Source organism: Xiphias gladius, chromosome 18 (genome assembly GCF_016859285.1).
Source record: "Xiphias gladius isolate SHS-SW01 ecotype Sanya breed wild chromosome 18, ASM1685928v1, whole genome shotgun sequence".
NCBI classification, from domain to species: Eukaryota; Metazoa; Chordata; class Actinopteri; order Istiophoriformes; family Xiphiidae; genus Xiphias; species Xiphias gladius.
Window position 1 is genome coordinate 20,384,698 of NC_053417.1, and position 19,885 is coordinate 20,404,582.

At 37.9% G+C, this 19,885-nt stretch overlaps 1 protein-coding gene across 1 annotated transcript; it reads left to right on the top strand.

The window, feature by feature from the left end:
• The first annotated feature begins 813 nt into the window (after positions 1 to 813).
• cdh26.1 (cadherin 26, tandem duplicate 1) lies at positions 814 to 12,210 on the top strand. The gene is made up of 19 exons (XM_040152733.1): positions 814 to 861; positions 4,005 to 4,064; positions 4,152 to 4,244; positions 4,348 to 4,509; positions 4,619 to 4,766; positions 5,052 to 5,221; positions 5,329 to 5,457; positions 5,562 to 5,747; positions 5,851 to 6,116; positions 7,218 to 7,363; positions 7,474 to 7,704; positions 7,799 to 8,020; positions 8,831 to 8,955; positions 9,098 to 9,172; positions 9,752 to 9,817; positions 10,059 to 10,133; positions 11,251 to 11,289; positions 11,465 to 11,536; positions 11,911 to 12,210. Exons 1-19 carry the CDS (start codon positions 835 to 837, stop codon positions 12,124 to 12,126), a joined length of 2,508 nt encoding a protein of 835 aa, XP_040008667.1. The 5' UTR covers positions 814 to 834; the 3' UTR covers positions 12,127 to 12,210.
• Positions 12,211 to 19,885: the final 7,675 nt, after the last annotated feature.

Below are 19,885 nucleotides of genomic sequence, written 5' to 3' on the forward strand. Positions count from 1 at the left end.
CAAACTTTTAATTGATGGCAACTGTTCCACCTACAGCCTTGTGCAATGATCTCAGACGATACCCATGCTCGAGATAAAGATATTACATAGACAAAGTGGGTTTAAAACATGCCAACTGATGTTTCCTGGAGCAAGCTGGACACAGTCACGCTCTCTTGACTTAGAAGAGTAGTTAATTGTTTTGTTATGTATAATGCAATCCTAATTAAAATGATGTGTCACTGAGACAGCGCAACAGAAAAACACAAACAACACTAGGATCAAATGGTGTCTATATCCGGTATGTGTATGGTAATAATGTTCTGAATGTATGTGACTAACTGCTGGTTTAATGAGTGTGAGAGTGATGTATACTGTACCAGTGGTTTTAAAATGTTATTTCAGTCTTTTTATCTTAAATTTACTGAACCTATGACTTTGAGCTACATTTGCGTGTGATGAATGCCACGACATAAATAAGACATGGTAACCTGAGCTACAGAGCTGAGCCAGGTTTCCCAGCACACCCAGAGAGCCTTGTTAAAGTTCACACTATCGTATTAACTAAAACACTCTCACAAATTCACATAGATATGGAAGCAAATACATGGGTAGGTGTATATACAGTAGAGCACGACTCTACCTGGTCTTACACACAAAATGTAGGTACAAACACTACACTTAACATATCACATTGCACATAATTTGCATGAACAAACAGTCCTTTGTGTACGGCAAAGTCAGCCAATTTGCTGTGTGCAGGCATTGTGGGCTGTCGTCTGTGCGCTCTTTTTCAAGCTGTGCTCAGCTCTTCTGGAGCACTCCCACAGAGAATATCGAGCTGAGTGGCTCAAGATGAGGACCATTTCCCTTCTTCTTTTGGTAAGCAGGAAATCCTGAGCTATATCCAGTCTTAAAACAAGCAAAAGTTATGTTAACATCGAACATGGATAACTAAGTGAATGTTTGGTTATTTTTATGACAAAATGTTGGTTTTGAGAGCGTCGTGTTGCTTGTGATTACTTGTAAACTTGGAAATAACAGCACACAATACACGTATAGAACATCTGGTTGCTGGTATAATATCAGTTAAAAAGTCTGCAGGCAAATGTAGATGGGTGAAATCATCAAGTAAAACCAGCACTATGTATTATGTCATGAAATACAAGTTGTGGACATGGTAACGTAAAAGCCTTAAATTCAGTGGAGTACAGCAGTTTTTTTTTTACAGAGTTATTGGATTAGATTGGGTTATAATACAAAGTCTTCTCCTGTTATTAAGCTAATTGCAACTTCAGAATCTTTCTTTTGCATAAAAAACAGGCTTTGCAAAATTTTATTCTGTGCAACTACGAAATTTCTTTCACTTCCTAAAAAAAAAACACTAACAAAAACCAACAAATGTCAATCATAAAGGTAATTCTTAATACACTTCTATTCTAGAGAGAACCTGGCTGTCAGGCAGACATAAAAGAAAAGAGGGAAAAGCCATGTTCGTGATGATTAGCCTGGTTGCAGACCTCGTAATTCCTGTCCACATTTTCAATTTTTTCAGCGATTCAAACAAATGAAAACCAAATTGCTTTCGGTCTGATTATTAGACAATATGATTATTGTCCTGTGAACACAGTGATTCGAAACACCTGTCCGATACACTATTTACTGTATGTCAGTCAGATGGTTGCATGAGTTCATCCAGAAGAATGCAAGGTCTGCCAAAACACTGATATAAAGAATTTATAATATAAATTCTAAACCTGGGGCCTGGGAGTTAAGATGGTGACCATACACTAAAACGTCCATGGTTCCCGTCGGGCCGGGGACCTTTGTTGTGTGTTGTTCCTCAACTCTCTTTCTCCCCATTTTTCTGTCACCTCTCTACACTCAGGTATTACAAAAGCATGAAAAGCTTAATGATAAAAGAACTATTCGGAACTTTCGACTGCAGGCCATGGAGTTTGGCTTTAAGGCGGCTGTGGAATAGAGTCGAAAGAATACAAAGAATAAAAAACTTTGCCCTCTAAGCTCACTGTCAATAAAAGATACTGTTTGATATGTAGTGACCTTTGGGCTCCCCCGTGGCTTACAGGTTAAGATGCTGAGCATGAACAATGACCTTGCATTTTTCTCTCTCCCCCATTTCCTGTCATTGCTGCGCTATCGCGATCTAATAAAGCCATAAGATACCCCCCTAAGATCACGTTAAAAATACGTGTAGTGCCTCACTATTGAAATAAGTTTTGTTAGCTATTTTTACATAATAATTGTCATAATTGCCATAATAGGGTTTAATACCTTTGCACTGTTTGTCCTTAAGACTGTTTTAATCAAGATCTGATTAAAAATCTAAGTTGGTGTTATTTTCTTAGTGCTGTTAATCACAGTATCATACATGATACTAGCATACTCTTCTCGGAACGTAACTATTTAATTAATTCACCACAAGTGTTGACAGTCTAAGAGAGTTCATTTCTTTGTTTTGTACTATTGCTTTTTCTCCTATGTAAGTGTCCATTTACAGGTGTCCAAAAACTACTCCTTCTTTTGCTATGGTTTCCTACCACAGTCTAAAGACATGCTGACTAGATGAATTTGAAACTCTAAGTTGCCTGTATGTGTGAAGGCGTTTCTATGTTATTGATACGACTCTAATCTACTTTGGCTTTTAGTCTTTCTGTCCAGTGTTTCAAACAGGTTTCCTTACATTGTGTTTTACGCTGATTGGTGTTTGGAAAGCGGTGTTGTTGTGAGACTGGTCAAACTGTGTTTGAGAGAAGGCAATTAGTTTCAGCACCAATTGACATAGGAGAGTCTTTTCTGGGCTCAGCTCTTGGGTTTGGAAGGCTTTGGAATGGAAGGCGTCCGGGGGGCTAGATTTAAGGTGCTTATAAAATCTGAGTTAAAATGTATCTGCAGAATTCTGCATGTAGAGATTTTGTTGGGTGGTGTTTATCCCAGTGGGTATACAGTAGCTATGTTGACTGAGTGGACCCCATACTTCACTACCATATAGTGAAATGGGCAGGATAACACTATTAATTCAATTAAAATCTTTCCTAATATTTTAAGAAATATTTTGAATTTGGAAATAATATGGAAATTTGTACTTAATTGTATGTAGAACTCTTAAGAGTTTTTTCCTTTTCTTTCTGCATTCACTGCCATGTTGACAATTCCTGATGCTGTTACGGTTATACCAGGATAGGTATAGCTCATACTGTGTTCAATGATTTGATTATTTATGGTCAGTAGTACTGCATATTGCTATGAGAATAATGACAAAGAGGCAAATAACAAAGGAATACAGACTGGTTAATCACGGGGTTAATCCTATAGCAAGATAATGACCCAAAACATTAGAAGAAAAAAGAATTAGACAGTGGCTTCACATATTGGAAGACCGGCACAGTATCCAGACTTAAACCCCATAGAGCCGGTTTGGGATGAACTGGACAAAAAGTGAGGAATGAAAGGGACCTGTGCCAGCAAAGTGCAGCACATTTGTGGGAGCTTCTGCAAAGTGTTGGAACAGACTTTCTGAGCAATATTTGATTTCCATTGTAGGAAAGAACGTCATTAGCATGTTTGGTTGAATTAGTCAAAAATTTAGATTAAAGTTAGTTCAACAAGAAGATTCCACGATTCCTTGTTTTTAAATTCTCCAATTGTTTATTTTTTTTCTATGCTTTAATTTCAGAAACACCGAGACACTGAATTATGTAAATTAATATAACAGCGGGAAAAATGAAGGTGTTCTAAAATTTTTACCTGTATCTGAGTAGCAAAATGCAGTGAAGGAAATGAATGGAAAATCAAAGAGACACACAGGTGTACAATAACAACACGGCAAAAAATAAAACCTTCAAGGGGAAAAATTGTGCCAATAAGCAGTGAATAAATCACGATAAAGAGGCACCTGTCAACTGTTAGTCGGTTGTTATGAGTTATGTTGGATTAAAAGCTTTTTAAAACCTCTCTGTGGTGACTTGAACGAGTATTACCACCAAGTTTTCCTGTCGTTGCAGGCTGCATCAGCAGCCCTGGCAGAGTCACACAGTGGGAACCACAAGCGGCGTGTTGAGAGGGTAACTGTTTTATGTTTGGAACTGCAAACTCCTGCCACAATTTTTTGCTTCTAGTAGAAATATAACAATTACATTTGTGATCTACAGGCGCTTTTGATACGTTCCAAAAGAAGGTGGGTTTTGTCTACGATTCAACTAACAGAGGAAGACCCTGGTCCATACCCAAAACAAATTTCACAGGTGAAGACATCATTTTGTAAATGAAATTACTAATCAATGTGGCAGCATGGACGGATCGAACATATAAACAATAGCAGCTCAGTTGTGTGTGTTTTGACTGTAGATGTTTAATAACAAGACAAATCTTGGGGGGAAAAGGAGCAAGTTTCGTATAAGTGGAATGGGTGTGACTGAGCAGCCGCTGGAAGTGTTCTCCATTGATGAATTTAGCGGGGTCGTCTATGCCCTCAGACCGATTGATAGAGAAGAAAACAGTCTCTTCCATGTGAGTTAATACTGGATTACCAGTCCCTCTGGATTTTCACTCTACTAAATACACTTTATAATGATTTTAACTATCAGAAATCATCTTACATGAGTACCTTTACCAACAGATCAATTTTGATATCTTGGACGTACGGACCGAAGAAAAAATAGACAGGGAACTCTCTTTTGATGTAGAAATAAAGGACATCAATGACAACCCACCTACATTTTTCAACCCCCAAATCGAAGTCGATGTAAAGGAAAATATGCCAGAGGGTGAGTATACAGTTGTATAAGGGGTATACATATTTTCCTTCTCTAGTCAGTGAGTATCACATATCAAAAAATGAAAACAATTAAAATTGACATGGCTATTTTGGAGTTTACATGAAGACTAGAAGGTTAAACAGAGGTGTGAGAAAATTACAATTTCAAACCTGGGCTTCATCTTTCAGCCTGTCTCTAATAGTCCTACTGTGTTCTTTTCCCTCCCATTCCCCACTTCCTACTCTTCTGTAACACATTCTCTCTCTTGTGCTTCCTTTCCTCAATGTCTTGAAGGGTACTTGCCAGTGCAACTGAAGGCCTTGGACAGAGATCAGCAGGGCACATCTAACTCTGAAATCACCATCAGTTTGATTTCACAGAGCCCGCAAGAGCCCCAGATTGATGTGGAACAGATCGATGGCAGGATGGCCCAGCTCAAGTTAAAAGGATGTTTCGACTATGATGTGAGACTCAATGACTTACAGTGGGCGGCTCCACGTACATGCATACATACACACTTACCGCTTTTTCAATATGATATCTCAAATATCATCATTTATATATTTGCTAGAAAATAAAGGCGTATGAAGTTATCATTCAAGCCAAAGATCATGGAACACCATCTCTTACCTCCACTGCGGTTGTTACACTCAACATTCTTGACACAAACAGTCATCCACCGATGTTCAAGGAGAATACGGCAAGGATTATTATTATTATTATTATTATTATTATTATTATTATTAAAGTTGCTCTTTAGGGCAATGAATGATGTTGAAAGTTGAAACTGTTCTGCCTGTCCAGTACCACGGTGCGGTGTCAGAATCAGCCACCCACAATGATCTTCTGAGAGTTGCGGTAGAGGACAAAGACACTCCTAACACTCCTGGCTGGCGTGCCAAATACTTCTTTATTAAAGGGAATGAGGAAGGAAATTACAAACTTGAAACTGACCCTGACACAAATGAGGGTATTCTGAGTGTCATCAAGGTACTTCTGCTTTTCTAGCTCTGTTATAAACTTCATTCAATCACAGTGGGCCAAGCTAAAAATCCCAAAAATTTTTGTCATTTATCATGTGTGTTTCTTCCAGGGGAAGGATTATGAACAGACAACTTTTACCAATCTGCAGATCGGAGTAGAGAACGAGGAACCCTTATTTATTTGTCAAAATGTCGGTGCAGGCACACTTCCACCTCCAGATACAGTCAATATCACAATCAAAGTGATTGATATCAATGACCCACCTCAGTTTGAGAAAGATACAGTTACCGTGTACAACAAGGAAGAGGAGGTGCCAGGAAAGGTGCTGTTCACCCCAAATGTTCATGATGTCGACTCTGACATATCCAAAATAAGGTCGGTGTATTATTTCCACATTGTGAATAGCAATATATCAAGCAATATATCACCTGATGTTCATTTTCTTACTTAAACGCATATCATAACCACACATTTTTGACAAATTTGATTGTCAAATAATTGTGACTAAGATGTGTAATAAGCAGGAAATTTTACAGCTAAAAAACTAAAATTGTCAGTGCTTTCCTCCGGCAGACAAATTTTGTAATGGTGACTCTGTTTCACCAAATTACTACAAACATATCTTTGTCATTTTTTTAATGTTATTTTAGTATTGGCAGGCAGATAACCATAACCTGATATTGCTATATCAGCAATAACCACACTGCCTTTGCTTTGGTCGGGCCCTAATTGCACTACACTTCCAATACGAAGATTACATGGCATACTGTATACAATAAAACTTTGGTCACCTTGCAATTATGTAGTCACTCTGAAAATGCCTGCCTTTCTGCGCCAATGGTAATATTGGACATATAAAATGCCAAACTAGAAGTTACACGCCAACACTTAAGTGCATGCCCTTTTTCAGTTGAAGTCTTGCCACCAACATGACCTTAAAGTGGCAATCTTGAAGATTTCCTGATCTGGCGACACCTGTAGTTACTGGTAGTAACAACAAAGGCAGTTTAATATCGCCGGTCACAGAACTGTGGGGGCAGCAAAACAATCTATTGTCCCTTTAATAATGTAGATGCACTTTTGATGAACGATAGCGATAAGTGCTAGGCTCACTAACAAACACATTACATTTCCTGTGACTACTTCATAATAAAAGTCAACTTGTCTTTCGCTAGTGAAATGTCAAGCTGCAGCAGTAGGAAATGTTCTGTTTGCGTTGGCACTAACTTTTCCAGGAATGTCACCACAAACACCCAGTTCGTAATACTGCATATACTGCATTATAGAAATATTGCAATACTTGATACCATTGTATTACCTCATTCAAGAAAATCTTCAAGATTCACATTTTTAAGTTCAAAACTGTCACGGTGGGAGCAAGGTTCATTTTGAATGTAGCACACAACAAAGCTACATCTTTGGTTTTTTTACTTAATATGCTTAATATGATCTTCAATTTCTCCTACCTGTGATCAGGTATGTGCTGTTAGAAGATCCAGCTGATTGGGTGAGCATTAATGAGAAAACGGGACAAATCATATCAAATAAGAAAATGGACAGAGAGTCACCCTATGTTGATGAGGATAACAATTACAAAATCCTCATTGGTGCCATAGATGATGGTATGAAGAAGCTTTACTGTAAATTGTAATAACACACAAGCTATATAATATGGTCCATTGGTAAACTAGATTAATAAAATGGTAGTTTTTCCTTTGCTTTGGTAACCAAGGTGAGCCTCCAGCCGAAGGTACATGTTCTGTCCTGATCCACCTCGGCGATATCAATGACAACATGCCTAAGTTGGTCAACAATGGCGTCATTATGTGTGGAAACAAGGTTAACAAAGTCATGGTGGCTGCCAAGGACTCAGATGCGCATCCTTTCAGTGGGCCCTTTGTCTTCTCTCTGGGGAGTGATGACACAACTCTGAAGCAGCGATGGAAACTAGACCCTTCCTTTGGTTAGTACATATCTTTACACCCACCTCAGTACAAAAAAAAGGAATTGTTCCAATCAAAAAGCTACTACACACCTCTCTTTACATTCTTCAACAGGTGAAGAAGGTGGCCTTGTTAGCCTGAAGACACTTCCTTATGGCAACTATTCAGTGCCCCTGGTCATTCAGGACCAACAGAGCCTAATGGGACATGACACTGTGGAAGTGATGGTGTGTAACTGTGGAGAAGGAGACGTTTGCCATAGCAAAGAGCCACTCTCATCCAGCCTTGGGGCACCTGGTACTGGACCGATTTTTGCAGGATTGCTCTTATTTTTGTGTGAGTATGGCAATCAGTGGAAACATTAACAAAACCATAATGTTCATGCTCAACAAACCTGCAGAGACCCTCAAATGTTTTAGTATCAAGTCAATTAGATGCAAATTAATTTACCCAAGGAATTTAAATTATTCAAGATTGTAAGATCACACCAAGATCAATCAGTCACTTAACTAATAGAGGGGCGAGGAATGTGAGGATTCATAGTTTGAATACAAACCAATTACTTGATTTAACCATTGCAAAACATTTTTCGATGTTTGCTAGATCTCCATCAGATCAAAATAATTCTCTCCACATGACTTTGTGGTTAATCGAAATTAGTCAATTTTTGGGGAGTATGCAGGTGTAAAACATTTCTGGTCTTACTCTTGTGTTGATATGCATGTTACTATACTCCTGTCTATGATTTATCATTTCAAGCCATTCATTATTATTTAAAACTTTTATTTGTGAAGGGACGTTTCACTGAGAGCAAGACTCTCTTTCAGGAACGCCCTGACCACAGTCACAGTTAAACACAAGCAGTTACACACATCCACACCTGGGAGCTCCCCAGTGCAACCTCAGTCTCATCTATTGGCCACTGATCAGCTTCATTGGAGCAGCTGGGGGTTAAGAGCTTTGCTCATGTGCAAATTCATAATTGTAATGAGAGAGAAGCAAGCATTCCCCCCCCCCCCCCCCCCTTTCCCACAAAGCTTTGTCTTATTTGGGCAGTAAGTTAATGGCCCATGGCAATTATGTGGCAGTTTGTTAAAAATGCAACAGTAACACTACGTTCTCAGTGTTATTTTCATGTGTCTGCAGTACTGCTACTCCTCTTTATGTGTGAGTGTGGAAAGAAGGGGTTCAATCACATCCCCATGGTGCAGGATGAGGGATACCAGTCCTTTATCAAGTACAACCAAGAAGGAGGGGGTGCTGTAAGCACGGTGAGTTGGTTGTGTTGTGTGCGCAGCTTAGAGGGCGTAAGACAGCGACAGTATGCTACATTTCTCCACCAATAACAATGTGTTACCCATTTTTGGTAGGCCTAGCCTATCATTTTTATTATGTTTTCTCCCTTTCTGCCAGGCTGAGCCCACTCTGCTCTTGACTCCTACAAATGGTGCATCTGTGACAGATGGCCTAAAACAGGCCACCGTGCAGGTACCCCTCAACTCGCCCCTCAGCTGGCTCTCATTCACTTTCTCAGAGACAGGCCTTAGGTGTTAGTGTGGGTGAAATTCCCGGGTTTGTCAAAAGGCAAGAGTCTAAAAGGTGCCATTAGACAAACCAAAAGAGTTACATACAGAAAAAAGTCTGTGTTTTAGAAAATGTGACTGCTAACCTGCTGAAAAATTGTTGACAGCTATAATCCAGTTCTTTACATTTACTCTGTACATATTTTTGTATATCCACCTGAGGTGATGACAGATAGGCAGGTATGCGATTAAAGATGGTGATTGAGATAAATGTTGTAGACACATTTAAGACATAAATTATAGGGCTTGTACAAGCTTGTGTAACAAGTAGCTCACAGAGTGACCTTTAACAGTAGTTGACACGATACGAAGAAGATTGCATGAAATACCAACGAGGAGGCGCTCCTGGATCAGACAGAAGCTGATCTCATGGCTGCATTTCCCTTTTCAAACAATTCATAAAATGCTTTGTTAAACGTTGTAGACAAAAATACATTGCTATTCTAACTGGGCTCTGCTTTATCAATTTGCTTTGCTCAACTAGCTCTCTCAAATGGCTCCAGTAATGAACCAGGAGGCGGATACATACAAAAGCTCAGCGCTCACCCTGGTGAGTAATAGGTCACTTTCGTGTTTTTGAGTGTCGACAAGACACTCAAAAACACAAGGAATGTTTGTTAAAGGAATGTTTTACAGTAGCAGCACCAGTTGAAATGATGATTTAAAAAAAAAAGAAATTAACTTTCAGTGCAGATGTGACTGAAAAATCTGTAGTTGGTAATAGGCAGGACTTGTTGCTGTCCTACTGTGCTCTTCCACTCTGATTTAACCTTTAACTGTATCTCCTGCAGAATAACTCTAACATGACCTCATTGGGAACGCTGCATCAAGGAGACGCGATCAGTGGCCTTGCTGGGCAGACCATGGTGAGTGATTATGGCCATGATTACTATAGCCGTCTCTGTTGGCACGTGTTTCCTGATGACTTTAACGGGCTGCAACGATTACTCGATTAATTGATGAGTCAACTGACAAAATATTAAACAGCAACTACTTTGATAATCGATTAATCATTCTAATCATTTTTCAAGCAAAAATGCCAAACATTTGCTGGCTGTAGCCTCTCAAATGTCAGGATTTGACACTCTTCTTTGTCATATATGACAACAAACTGAACTTTTCGCTTTTTTCTGACACTTGCTAGACAGAAAGATCAATCAATTAATCGAGAAACTAATTGGCAGATTCATCGATAATTAAGATAATAGTTATTTGCAGTGCTTAAATGGCATCTGTGTGCTCCTCTACTCTTATTGGTGTTTTTTTTTTTTAAATCTGCACACTGATTGCTTAAATCCAGAAAATCTTGTGCTACAACAGTATTTTACACACATACTGAGTACCAACAGGATGTTTTTCCCTTTTGTTTGCATGTTAGTCTTTTTTTTTTGTCTATTATTTGGGACAATATCTAAAAAACATGTTAACTTCCAGTTAAATAATAATCTTTTGTTACAGTGCTGGATGCAGAAAGAGATAAAAAGAGGATTTTGGACCTTTTTTTTTTTTTTTTTTACACATCTCATGATTGATGATTTTAAAAATTTTACGTCTAATAATTGCCTATCTTGAAGTGTATTTTGAAAGACTTTATTTTATTTGCTCGCGCAATAAAATACAGCAGCAATGTAAATATAGCAATTTGAAAGACATAACAGATACAGTATATTCACATACGCAGACATACATACATAAAGCTACATACATACAAATAGTTTGGTTCTGTGGAAGTTTACTATGTTATACTGAAATGTATTTATAATATTTGGTCTAGACTCAATCATAAATAAATTAATGAATTTTAAATGGGGTGAATCCTGATGCAGATTAAAATATTGTCTTATATGGAAAAAAATTCTAGCATGCTTTCTTTAAGTGCTAGACGGTTCCATTTATAAAAATTTCCAAATACAGTGACTGTCAGATAAGGTCAAGCGAGGGTAGAAGACTAAATATACACAATGTTTGTTTTCTTAATTTTAGTACTCTACAAGGACTACAGACAGGATGAACACCTACCACGTAAGTAGTGCTCTTCAATGATTTAACATTTTTTTAATACTTAAAATATAAACTTCTGACTGTACTGTATACACTTTTTTTTATGCATTTATAAAATTTTAATAAAGCAGTGGGAACCCCATGCATTTACATAAATTGTTTGCTACAAGCGCTGACAGTCCTCCTCTGTCAGCAGGGCGGTTCATCAAGGTACCAACGTTCTTTCAGCCTGCGGTCAGCCCAACACATTGCCAATCACATCGACAGGGTAAGGGAGTTTGTCTCACATCACACAGAGCTAAACACCAGGCAGGCTGTGTTAATGCCTTCCTAAGGCACTTGTCCCTACTGCTGATCAAATTGAACAAGCTGTACTGGCTGCAGAACAATGACTGGTGGACAGGTCACAATTCAGATGTTGTGAATGAGATTAAATTGAGTAAAGCTCACATGCATAACAAGGATGAGAACGAAATCACTATAAGACTGTCTGCCTCTGCTTTAAGCAATGAAAGAAAGTTCCATAGTTAACATTATACATTATACCAGGCTGAATGTTTTTTTTTTTTTTTAATGTATTTTGGTATGACCTCTTTTTGACAAAATGACCCAGAAATATATTTTTTTGACTTAATTCCACAGAGACTGCAAATGGTTGCTGAAAACCACGTAGACCACCCAGTGTACCCACCCTACAAGTATGCCTACGAAGGACATGGCAGCAATTGCCAGTCACTAGATGAGCTGTCACTCAGCAACCTGGGAGAAGATTTGCAGTTTCTGAATGATTTGGGGCCAAAGTTCAAGACCTTGGGAGGCATCTGTCAGCAGAAATTTCAAAATGACTTACAGCTTTGAAGGGCACAGCATAAGTGTAATTTTCATATCAAGCAGGTCGCTCTTCGTTCCCAGTTTGGGACTGTGTGATTACGGATTGATCTGACTGGAAATTTGGTGCAGATTTTTTACTTGTACATTGTAGACTTAAACATATCACATGCAAAAGTTCGGGAAACACTGGACAAATTACATATTTTATTGTATTTTTTGTATTTTAATACAACCCGTCCAGCAAATTAACATTAAAAATAAGCCTTTCATAAGTGTTAATGCACTGTTACTGTGGTTATTTCATGATCTTAACTTTTTTTAATTAAACCGTAATTATGGCATGGGCAAAAGTTTAAAGCAGAGGGATCCTCCCAGAATTTCATTAACACATTAGGCCTTTATTAACTCCTTAGAACTTATAAGGCAACTCAAGAATTGTCATTAGAAATGGTCAGCTGATGAAATTTTCAGAGCTGATAAATTCTCTGACTCTTCAAACCTTGTGGTAACACTCAGCCATGGACTCCTTTAAGCCGAGGATCTGAAAATTAAGCTAACTGAAGTCTACAGAACAGGGACCGCTATAAAAAGATATCAAAGCGATTGCAGCCTGGAATTTGCCTTTAAGCAATGGCAGTTAAGCCGAAGATGGGTAGAAAGACTAAGCAAAACCCCTATATGACTGCAAAGGAGCTGCAGGAAGGTTTACCTGACACAGATGACATGGTGCACCGTTCCACCATGCAGTGCTGTTTGTACAAACAGTGGCAGCTAGTGCCAAAGGAAACACAGCATAGATGGAGAAAGGAATGGACTCCACTAAATATCAGCAAATTCTGGATGCAACGTTATGCAGTGAGTCAAGAACGTGAGACTGAAAGGAGGCTGGTTTCTACAGCAAGACAATGATCAAAAGAAGACCTGAAATCCACCAAGAAATACTTCAAGTAACACAAGCTGAAGCTTTTGGAACAGCCCTAACAGTCCCCTGACTTGAACATCATTGACAATCTGAGTGTAGATCTTAAACCTGCTGTGTGTGCAAGGCTAAAGGCCAAAAAATATCTCAGAACCTGAAGTGATCTGCTGGAAGAGTGGGTGAACATTCCTAAATCAAGAATAAAAGGCTCTAAGCTCTTTTGCAAACTGTGATATCTGCCAAAGGTGGCGGTACTTAGTACTGCCTCAGTAGGGTGCCCAAACTTCTGTACATGAAACAATTACTGTTTTTTAAGTTCATGAAATAAAAGGTAACAGTGCATTAACAATTGAAAAAGTCTCATGTTTTAGTGTCTGTATGCCACAAAATATGGAATTTGCCAGGGTTGTTCAAACTTGCACACAAATGTATATAGATCCAGACACGGTATACTGGCATCAATCTACAAACCAAGCATTACTCGCTGTAGTAGAAGCTGTGTTTTGTTTACTTGAGGGTGGAATTAATGCACTGAACAAACTGTCATGATCTGGTGCATTTTGATGGCAACAGCGTGTGTTTGTTTGCTTTTTTACTTTGCTGCAATGAGTGTGACTACTGCCACGTCTCAGTGCTTTCACTTCATTTCTAGCTCCAGAGGTTTTGTCAGGACATAATTTTCGATGTTTTATACTGTAACTTAACAGAAGCTTAGGTGTGGAAACTGGTATAATCCATGGTATATAAGATGTTTTATTTCTGCAAGTCACTTTTCCCAGAGTACCTTTTTCTCAAAGATTCTTGATGTCAACAGTACCAGCAGAAATTTTACTGGTTGAAATCATTATTGGTCAACAGTAATTGGAGAGTGGTTCTGTAAATGTCTGTGACCTGTTGTTAATGATCTGGTGACACAGTGGAGTAACACTGTAAATGTCTTGCAACAATACACAACTCATTCCTTGCTTTGTTTTCCTATGTGCATTTTTCCATCTGTTGTCTTAAATATCCCTTCTTTTTAGAAAAAAAAATGAAATGAGGTATTTGGAAAGAAATTTGCATTTGCCATTACTAAAAGATATGCTAGTGGCAATCTATGGGGTGAGATATATACATATATATATATTAAAAAAAATTATTATTTTTTTTTCCTACCTGGATAGGACAAGAGAAGCTTTCATTTGTTGAAGCAATTAGAAAATTATACCAAACTAGCAACATACTGTATAACTGTTACAGTACATTATAATTTGACAGTTTCAATTTTAACCACTATAATTACTTGCACAATAATAGTCTAACATCAAGACTGTGACATGAATCGCAGAAGACAAATGTCATTGGCATTGTCTTGTCAGAATGGTCGAGGTGTGTAGACTGTTTTGTCAACTTGCATCTGCAGTAATTTATGTGAAAATCCTACAGTGTTGTTACTGTGTAAAGACTGCGTGTCTACATCTAAATCATGTCATGAGCATTTCATAACACCAACTCCCCATGTAGCTGTCAAAACAATCTTCAGCCTATGCAATTTCATTTTTCATACACTATGTTTTGATGTTTTGGTTCTGTGTTCCCTCTTTTATCAGTTGCTCAATGGTTGAGCAGATGCCCTTTAATCTGTCAGCATAAGTGGCAAAACCTGTTTTTGGATTACTGCATTTACTAAGAAGAAAGGTCAGATGTAGTTAAGGTGTGGCAGAGAGAGTAACGTGAAAATCTGCATCTCTGAGCTCGCCTGGCCCACACGCATAACACAGAAACAACGTGAATATACACACACACACACACACACACACACACACACACACACACACACACACACACACACACACACACACACACACATTCAGGTGCATTCAATGAACGGTCTACTACCTGCGGGACTAACTTTTATAACAATACATCATCTGGATATAATATGGAGGCAATACATCTCAGCCTTTTCATGGTGCTGGAAAGAATTTACCTTGGTTGACGGGCTGTCTGGACAGAAGGGTTAAAAATAAATGGGTGCTTACTTGATGCTTACATCTGCCTAAGTTTCCAATACGACAGACTGTCTTTAGATCACTTACATGAATATAAGGATTTATTCATTTAACTTGCAAAGTAACATTTCTTGTCAATAACCAAGAACTGAAAGACCAATATACAGACGAGACTACAGGTAAGTGGGGAGATCCATGTCAAACAGAATCTGCTACAAACTTTAGAACTACTACAAAATTAATTAAATTAATAAATGCAATTTGTAAGTTACAAATTAAATATTGGTCACACATAATAATAAGTACAGCAGATGCGGGTCGTGTCTGACAACATTACAGCTTACAATCTCGTCCCTTTGACCTATGCAGTAATGTTCTGCAAGATTTTTAATGCACACACATAATAATCAGAATTATAATATGCAAAAGATCCCACATGTACTTAATCCAATGCAAGTAATGTAATGTAATGTTTCTGCAGGGCTTGGGAGTCGACAGGTTCCCTTCAGAAATTTTGCAGCAACAAAAAAGAAACTGAATCATAGATTCCTTTAGTATTGATGAAGGCTATAGAGGAATTTTCCCATATACACTGGGCAAAGTGAGTATCCACAGAGAGTCAGAATAGATGGATATGAATAGCACATATGACACGCTGAAGGAAGATTATTGCAAAATTTGCCGCTGTTGTGATGTGATTCTGTACAGATTCAAATTGAGGACAACCTCACCTTTTTCCAGATGACTGGTCAAGGTGTTGAAAAGGAACCCAAAGGCATAATAGAAATCAACAGCAGCACAGGGCAGATTACTGTAAACAGCCCTGTCGACTACAAGAAATTCAACAAGTTTAGGGTGAGTGTGTGTGTGTGTGTGTGTGTGTGTGTGTGAGTGAGCTTGGGGAGTGGGGCGTGGTGAGGGGTTTCAGTATTTCACAAGTCTTGCCTTTGCATTACAGCTTACATTTCTGGCACTTGATAGAGAAAGCCAAGTAGTAGACACACAGCTGGGCATTGAGGTGATGATTATCGACGCAAATGACAACCCTCCAAAGTTTGACCGTGAAAAGTATGAGCTCAGCATAGAAGAGTCAACATTACAAGGTCACTTACGCAATTTGAACAATTTCCTGATTTAATCTTTACTGCTGCTGCTATGAAACGGTTGTTTATATGAATTAAAATAGTTGTGAATGTCAGAAAGACCAGTATCAGATCCTTTCTTCTGATACTGGCAGGCACTGAAGTGATTACCATTAAACCAACAGATGACGACAGCGGTAACAATGAAATATTTGATATACGATTAGTCTTAATCACTCCGAAACCTGATGAACTGGAGTTGTACTTAACCCACATTTCATTGTCAACAATTTCAACAATATGGCCAAATTATATTTGTTCAATTTTTTAAATTTTTATTTTGGAGCGTGACTTTTTCTTTTTAACCCATTAGAAAGCAGAGAAATGCACCATTATAGTGGAGGCCAAGGACCATGGAGAACAAATACAGCTCTCCAGTTCCTGCACTGTCATAATCAACATAGTAGATGGAAATAACCACATTACTGTGATCACACAACAAACACTGAGCAATTACTACCTTCAATTACCTTGAGTAAGGAAATGACAGAGATAGCCTATAATGCAACAGTCTCTTTTTATAACAAAGGTTTCATTTATTTTTTGACCAAGGGTACAGGGAGAGTGAAAGAAGGGAAGGAAATTGTTCCGGTTTCACGTCTGCAAGTTAGAGATGAAGACACCAAAGGTACAGGGGCCTGGAGAGCGAAATATCGAATCCATGAAGACACAAACAACATCTTCAGAATCACTACTGATCCTGTGACAAATGAGGGACTATTGTATGTGGAAAAGGTATTTTGTCTGTGTTCATATATATGTAGTATACTGAACTGATCTTTGCAAGCTGCAGCCCAACGATTATTGGTGAAAAGATATTAAAGTCTGACGCCACATTAAAAAAAAAAAAAAAAGTACCAGACCACCACAAGCTCTTAGAACAGCTTTGTATCTAAAAAAAAATAAAGGAAAAAAAGAATCAAATACAGTAAGCAATATGGTTCATGATAAAGCCCTTTCAGTCACATTTTACAGTGGACTTGGATTTCTGAGCATGCTGCTGCAAGCACAGACATCCATAGTTGATGTCTGCCCCAGTTTTCATTATTGCTACATCCTGCTCAGGTACTGCTCCAAAACACTGGAAAATGAGGAATAAATTATTGACCCACAATGACCATGTTCCACTGTACCTTTCTTTAAAATGTTTATGCAAAATGTTTATGCAGCCATTTCAACCTGTGTGTTAGTAATACTCATAAAATATATATTTTCCATTGTACTGCAAAAAAAGCCGAAACAATGTGTTATGTAAATGTTTTGGCCTCTTTGACATGCCTAACAGCACCAGCAGTGCTACCATATGCTAAAGAGAGTGAGACTTAAATTAATATTCTTAGTAAATCATAATATTTCTAGAGATTTTAGTACTCCATTGCACAAATCTCTGTCTTTTCATAAGATTTGTTGAAAACTAAGAAAATATGGGATATCCTTTAACAGTTTTTTCTTAAGCTGTATAGGGATAAAAGGACACCAATTAGAATTACTGCAAAAGTGTGTAGTTGTCAAAGCTCAAAATGCCTACGCGCTAAAATGGGTACTGAAAATATTATTATTATTGAATCTGAGTAATGCTATCACGTTTACAGAGGCAGTTGCCATTTATTTTACTGAGCCATGATATTTTGCAGTTCACTCAATTTTGTCATATTACAAAAGTTGCTGTAATGTACAGTGTGAAATGAAATGCTTGATTTCACAGAGTTGGGTAGGACACAATAAATACTCAGATCAAGAGAATATTGTAATCCAACGTGAAACTGTGCACAAAGTACTAAATAAGTTATGCAAGAAATTCATCAATCCTTAAAAGCTAGAGTAATTGGGTTTCTTTTTTTAATTTTTAAACATTTTCTCCTTTTTTCTTTTTTTCTCCTCTGTATATTGTAGATGCTGTACACTCTCCAGGCAAAAGGAGAGGATCTGGGTGATTATACTCCTCATGTGTATGCTGAGGAGGGAGAGACAGAGAACAAGTTTGAGCTTGATGCCATTTCCATCCCTGATATTTCCTTGGATTCAGACTCAGAGCTGGACCTGGATTTCAAGTTCAGTGGTCTGGCCTCAATCTGCATGCCTAGTGAAGGCCCTGCCGATAGTAGAAAAAACTACCTGTGGAATGGAAAAACTTCAGACAGCAACTCTGATCCCAGTTGAAAGCCATAAAACTAAAATGTACACTCCATCAAATTTGTAATTGATAAGTAATTATATTTTTGATCAGGTTATCAGTCCTAAATTCTAAATGTTACCTGGATATGGTGAAAGGAGCTTTTAGCATACTCTTTCTGGTGGCTCACAGCAAGTTATGCCACCTTCGGCTACACAATCCTTACGACTCACTAAGCTATTCATACAATCCAGTAAGTCAAGTCATACAAACCAAACCCTACAGAGTCCCTACCATGTGACAGATGTAAATCTGAAGAAGAGTTCTTAACAAAGATTGAGGAGAGCTTGCACAGACAAACCTAAATATGAAACTGCACTGATTTTACCTGTAATAAATAACAACAAGAACATAGAGGAAGGGAAAGGAAACAACATGTCTCATAATGCAACCTAAAGGTAAAAATGGCAACCTGCCATATTTATCTTCAGATATATTTGGTTTGTTTAGCTTTTGAATCCTGACAAATCCGTGTGTATTGAAAATGTGTTAAATGACATGAAAATCAAAAACAACAGTAGTTGGAAACAGGGCAAGGCAAGCGGAGCTCAGTCGGACTGCTACAGAGAACTTTGTTAGCAACTGAAACATTTCATCTTGCATGACCTTCTAAAATGTTACTAGACCTGTGGGTGTAAGATAAAATATCATTCCTATGGAAAGTCAATGAAATTTAGGAACACAAATCCCTGGGGTGCAATGCTCTGTTCCATGGAATAAAATAAGTCAAATGTGTCAAGGAGGATGCACTTAAATGTTTTAAATTTACAGGTCTCTGAAAAAAAAAAAAAATGGAATCACACAGAGTAGTCTATATTCTATATAGGATGATGCTAACCTGTGTTATCTCTTTTTTCTTACATCAAATGTTTAGATGGAATGTGAAGTACATCATGTGCAGATTCATTTATGAATGCGCAAAGATCAGAAGTCATCTTTGATACTTCCCGACAATTTTCTCTGAAACAAAGTTGTACTACAGTTTCCCATACACGCAGTCACATGCTGTACACATGTTGAGATATACACACACACTCGTGCAGACAAATAGGCTTACACCAATATGCCTGATGCCATTCATTACTGTAACCATAGGGCTAACCTTCTCAGCAGAAAACTGTCTAATATTATCAATTTTATCAATCTATTTCCTATGAAATACTGACTCCTTGTGGTTATACAAAAAATCATACTACTGGTATCCATGAGCCATGGCAACCTAAACAGTAACTTTATATAATGCTTTTCAACACACCATTGAAAGATTTCTTAGTATTAAAAACTTCAATCTGGTACTTACATACATTTATATTTATATTTATATTTATATTTTAGGGTTCTGTAAATAGCAGCGTCACTTCTCTAATGAATTCAAAGATCTGGTCTACTGTGTGGATAGTGACTATGTTACTGATTGACTTTGCTCACTCATATTATTTTTGTGTGTTTTTGTGGACATAAATGAGGTTTAAATTCTGGCTCACGGCTGTAAGCAAAGCAAAATATATGTTGGGGAGATAAATTATGGGCCAAATGATCTCTACCCTCAGGAAAGGAAAGA

Coding starts and splice junctions, on each gene's coding strand:
- cdh26.1 (XM_040152733.1), top strand. CDS start 835: ATGAGGACCATTTCCCTTCTTCTTTTG. Junction 8,021..8,830: donor AGGATTGCTCTTATTTTTGT/GTGAGTATGGCA, acceptor ATGTGTCTGCAG/TACTGCTACTCCTCTTTATG. Junction 11,537..11,910: donor TTGCCAATCACATCGACAGG/GTAAGGGAGTTT, acceptor TTAATTCCACAG/AGACTGCAAATGGTTGCTGA.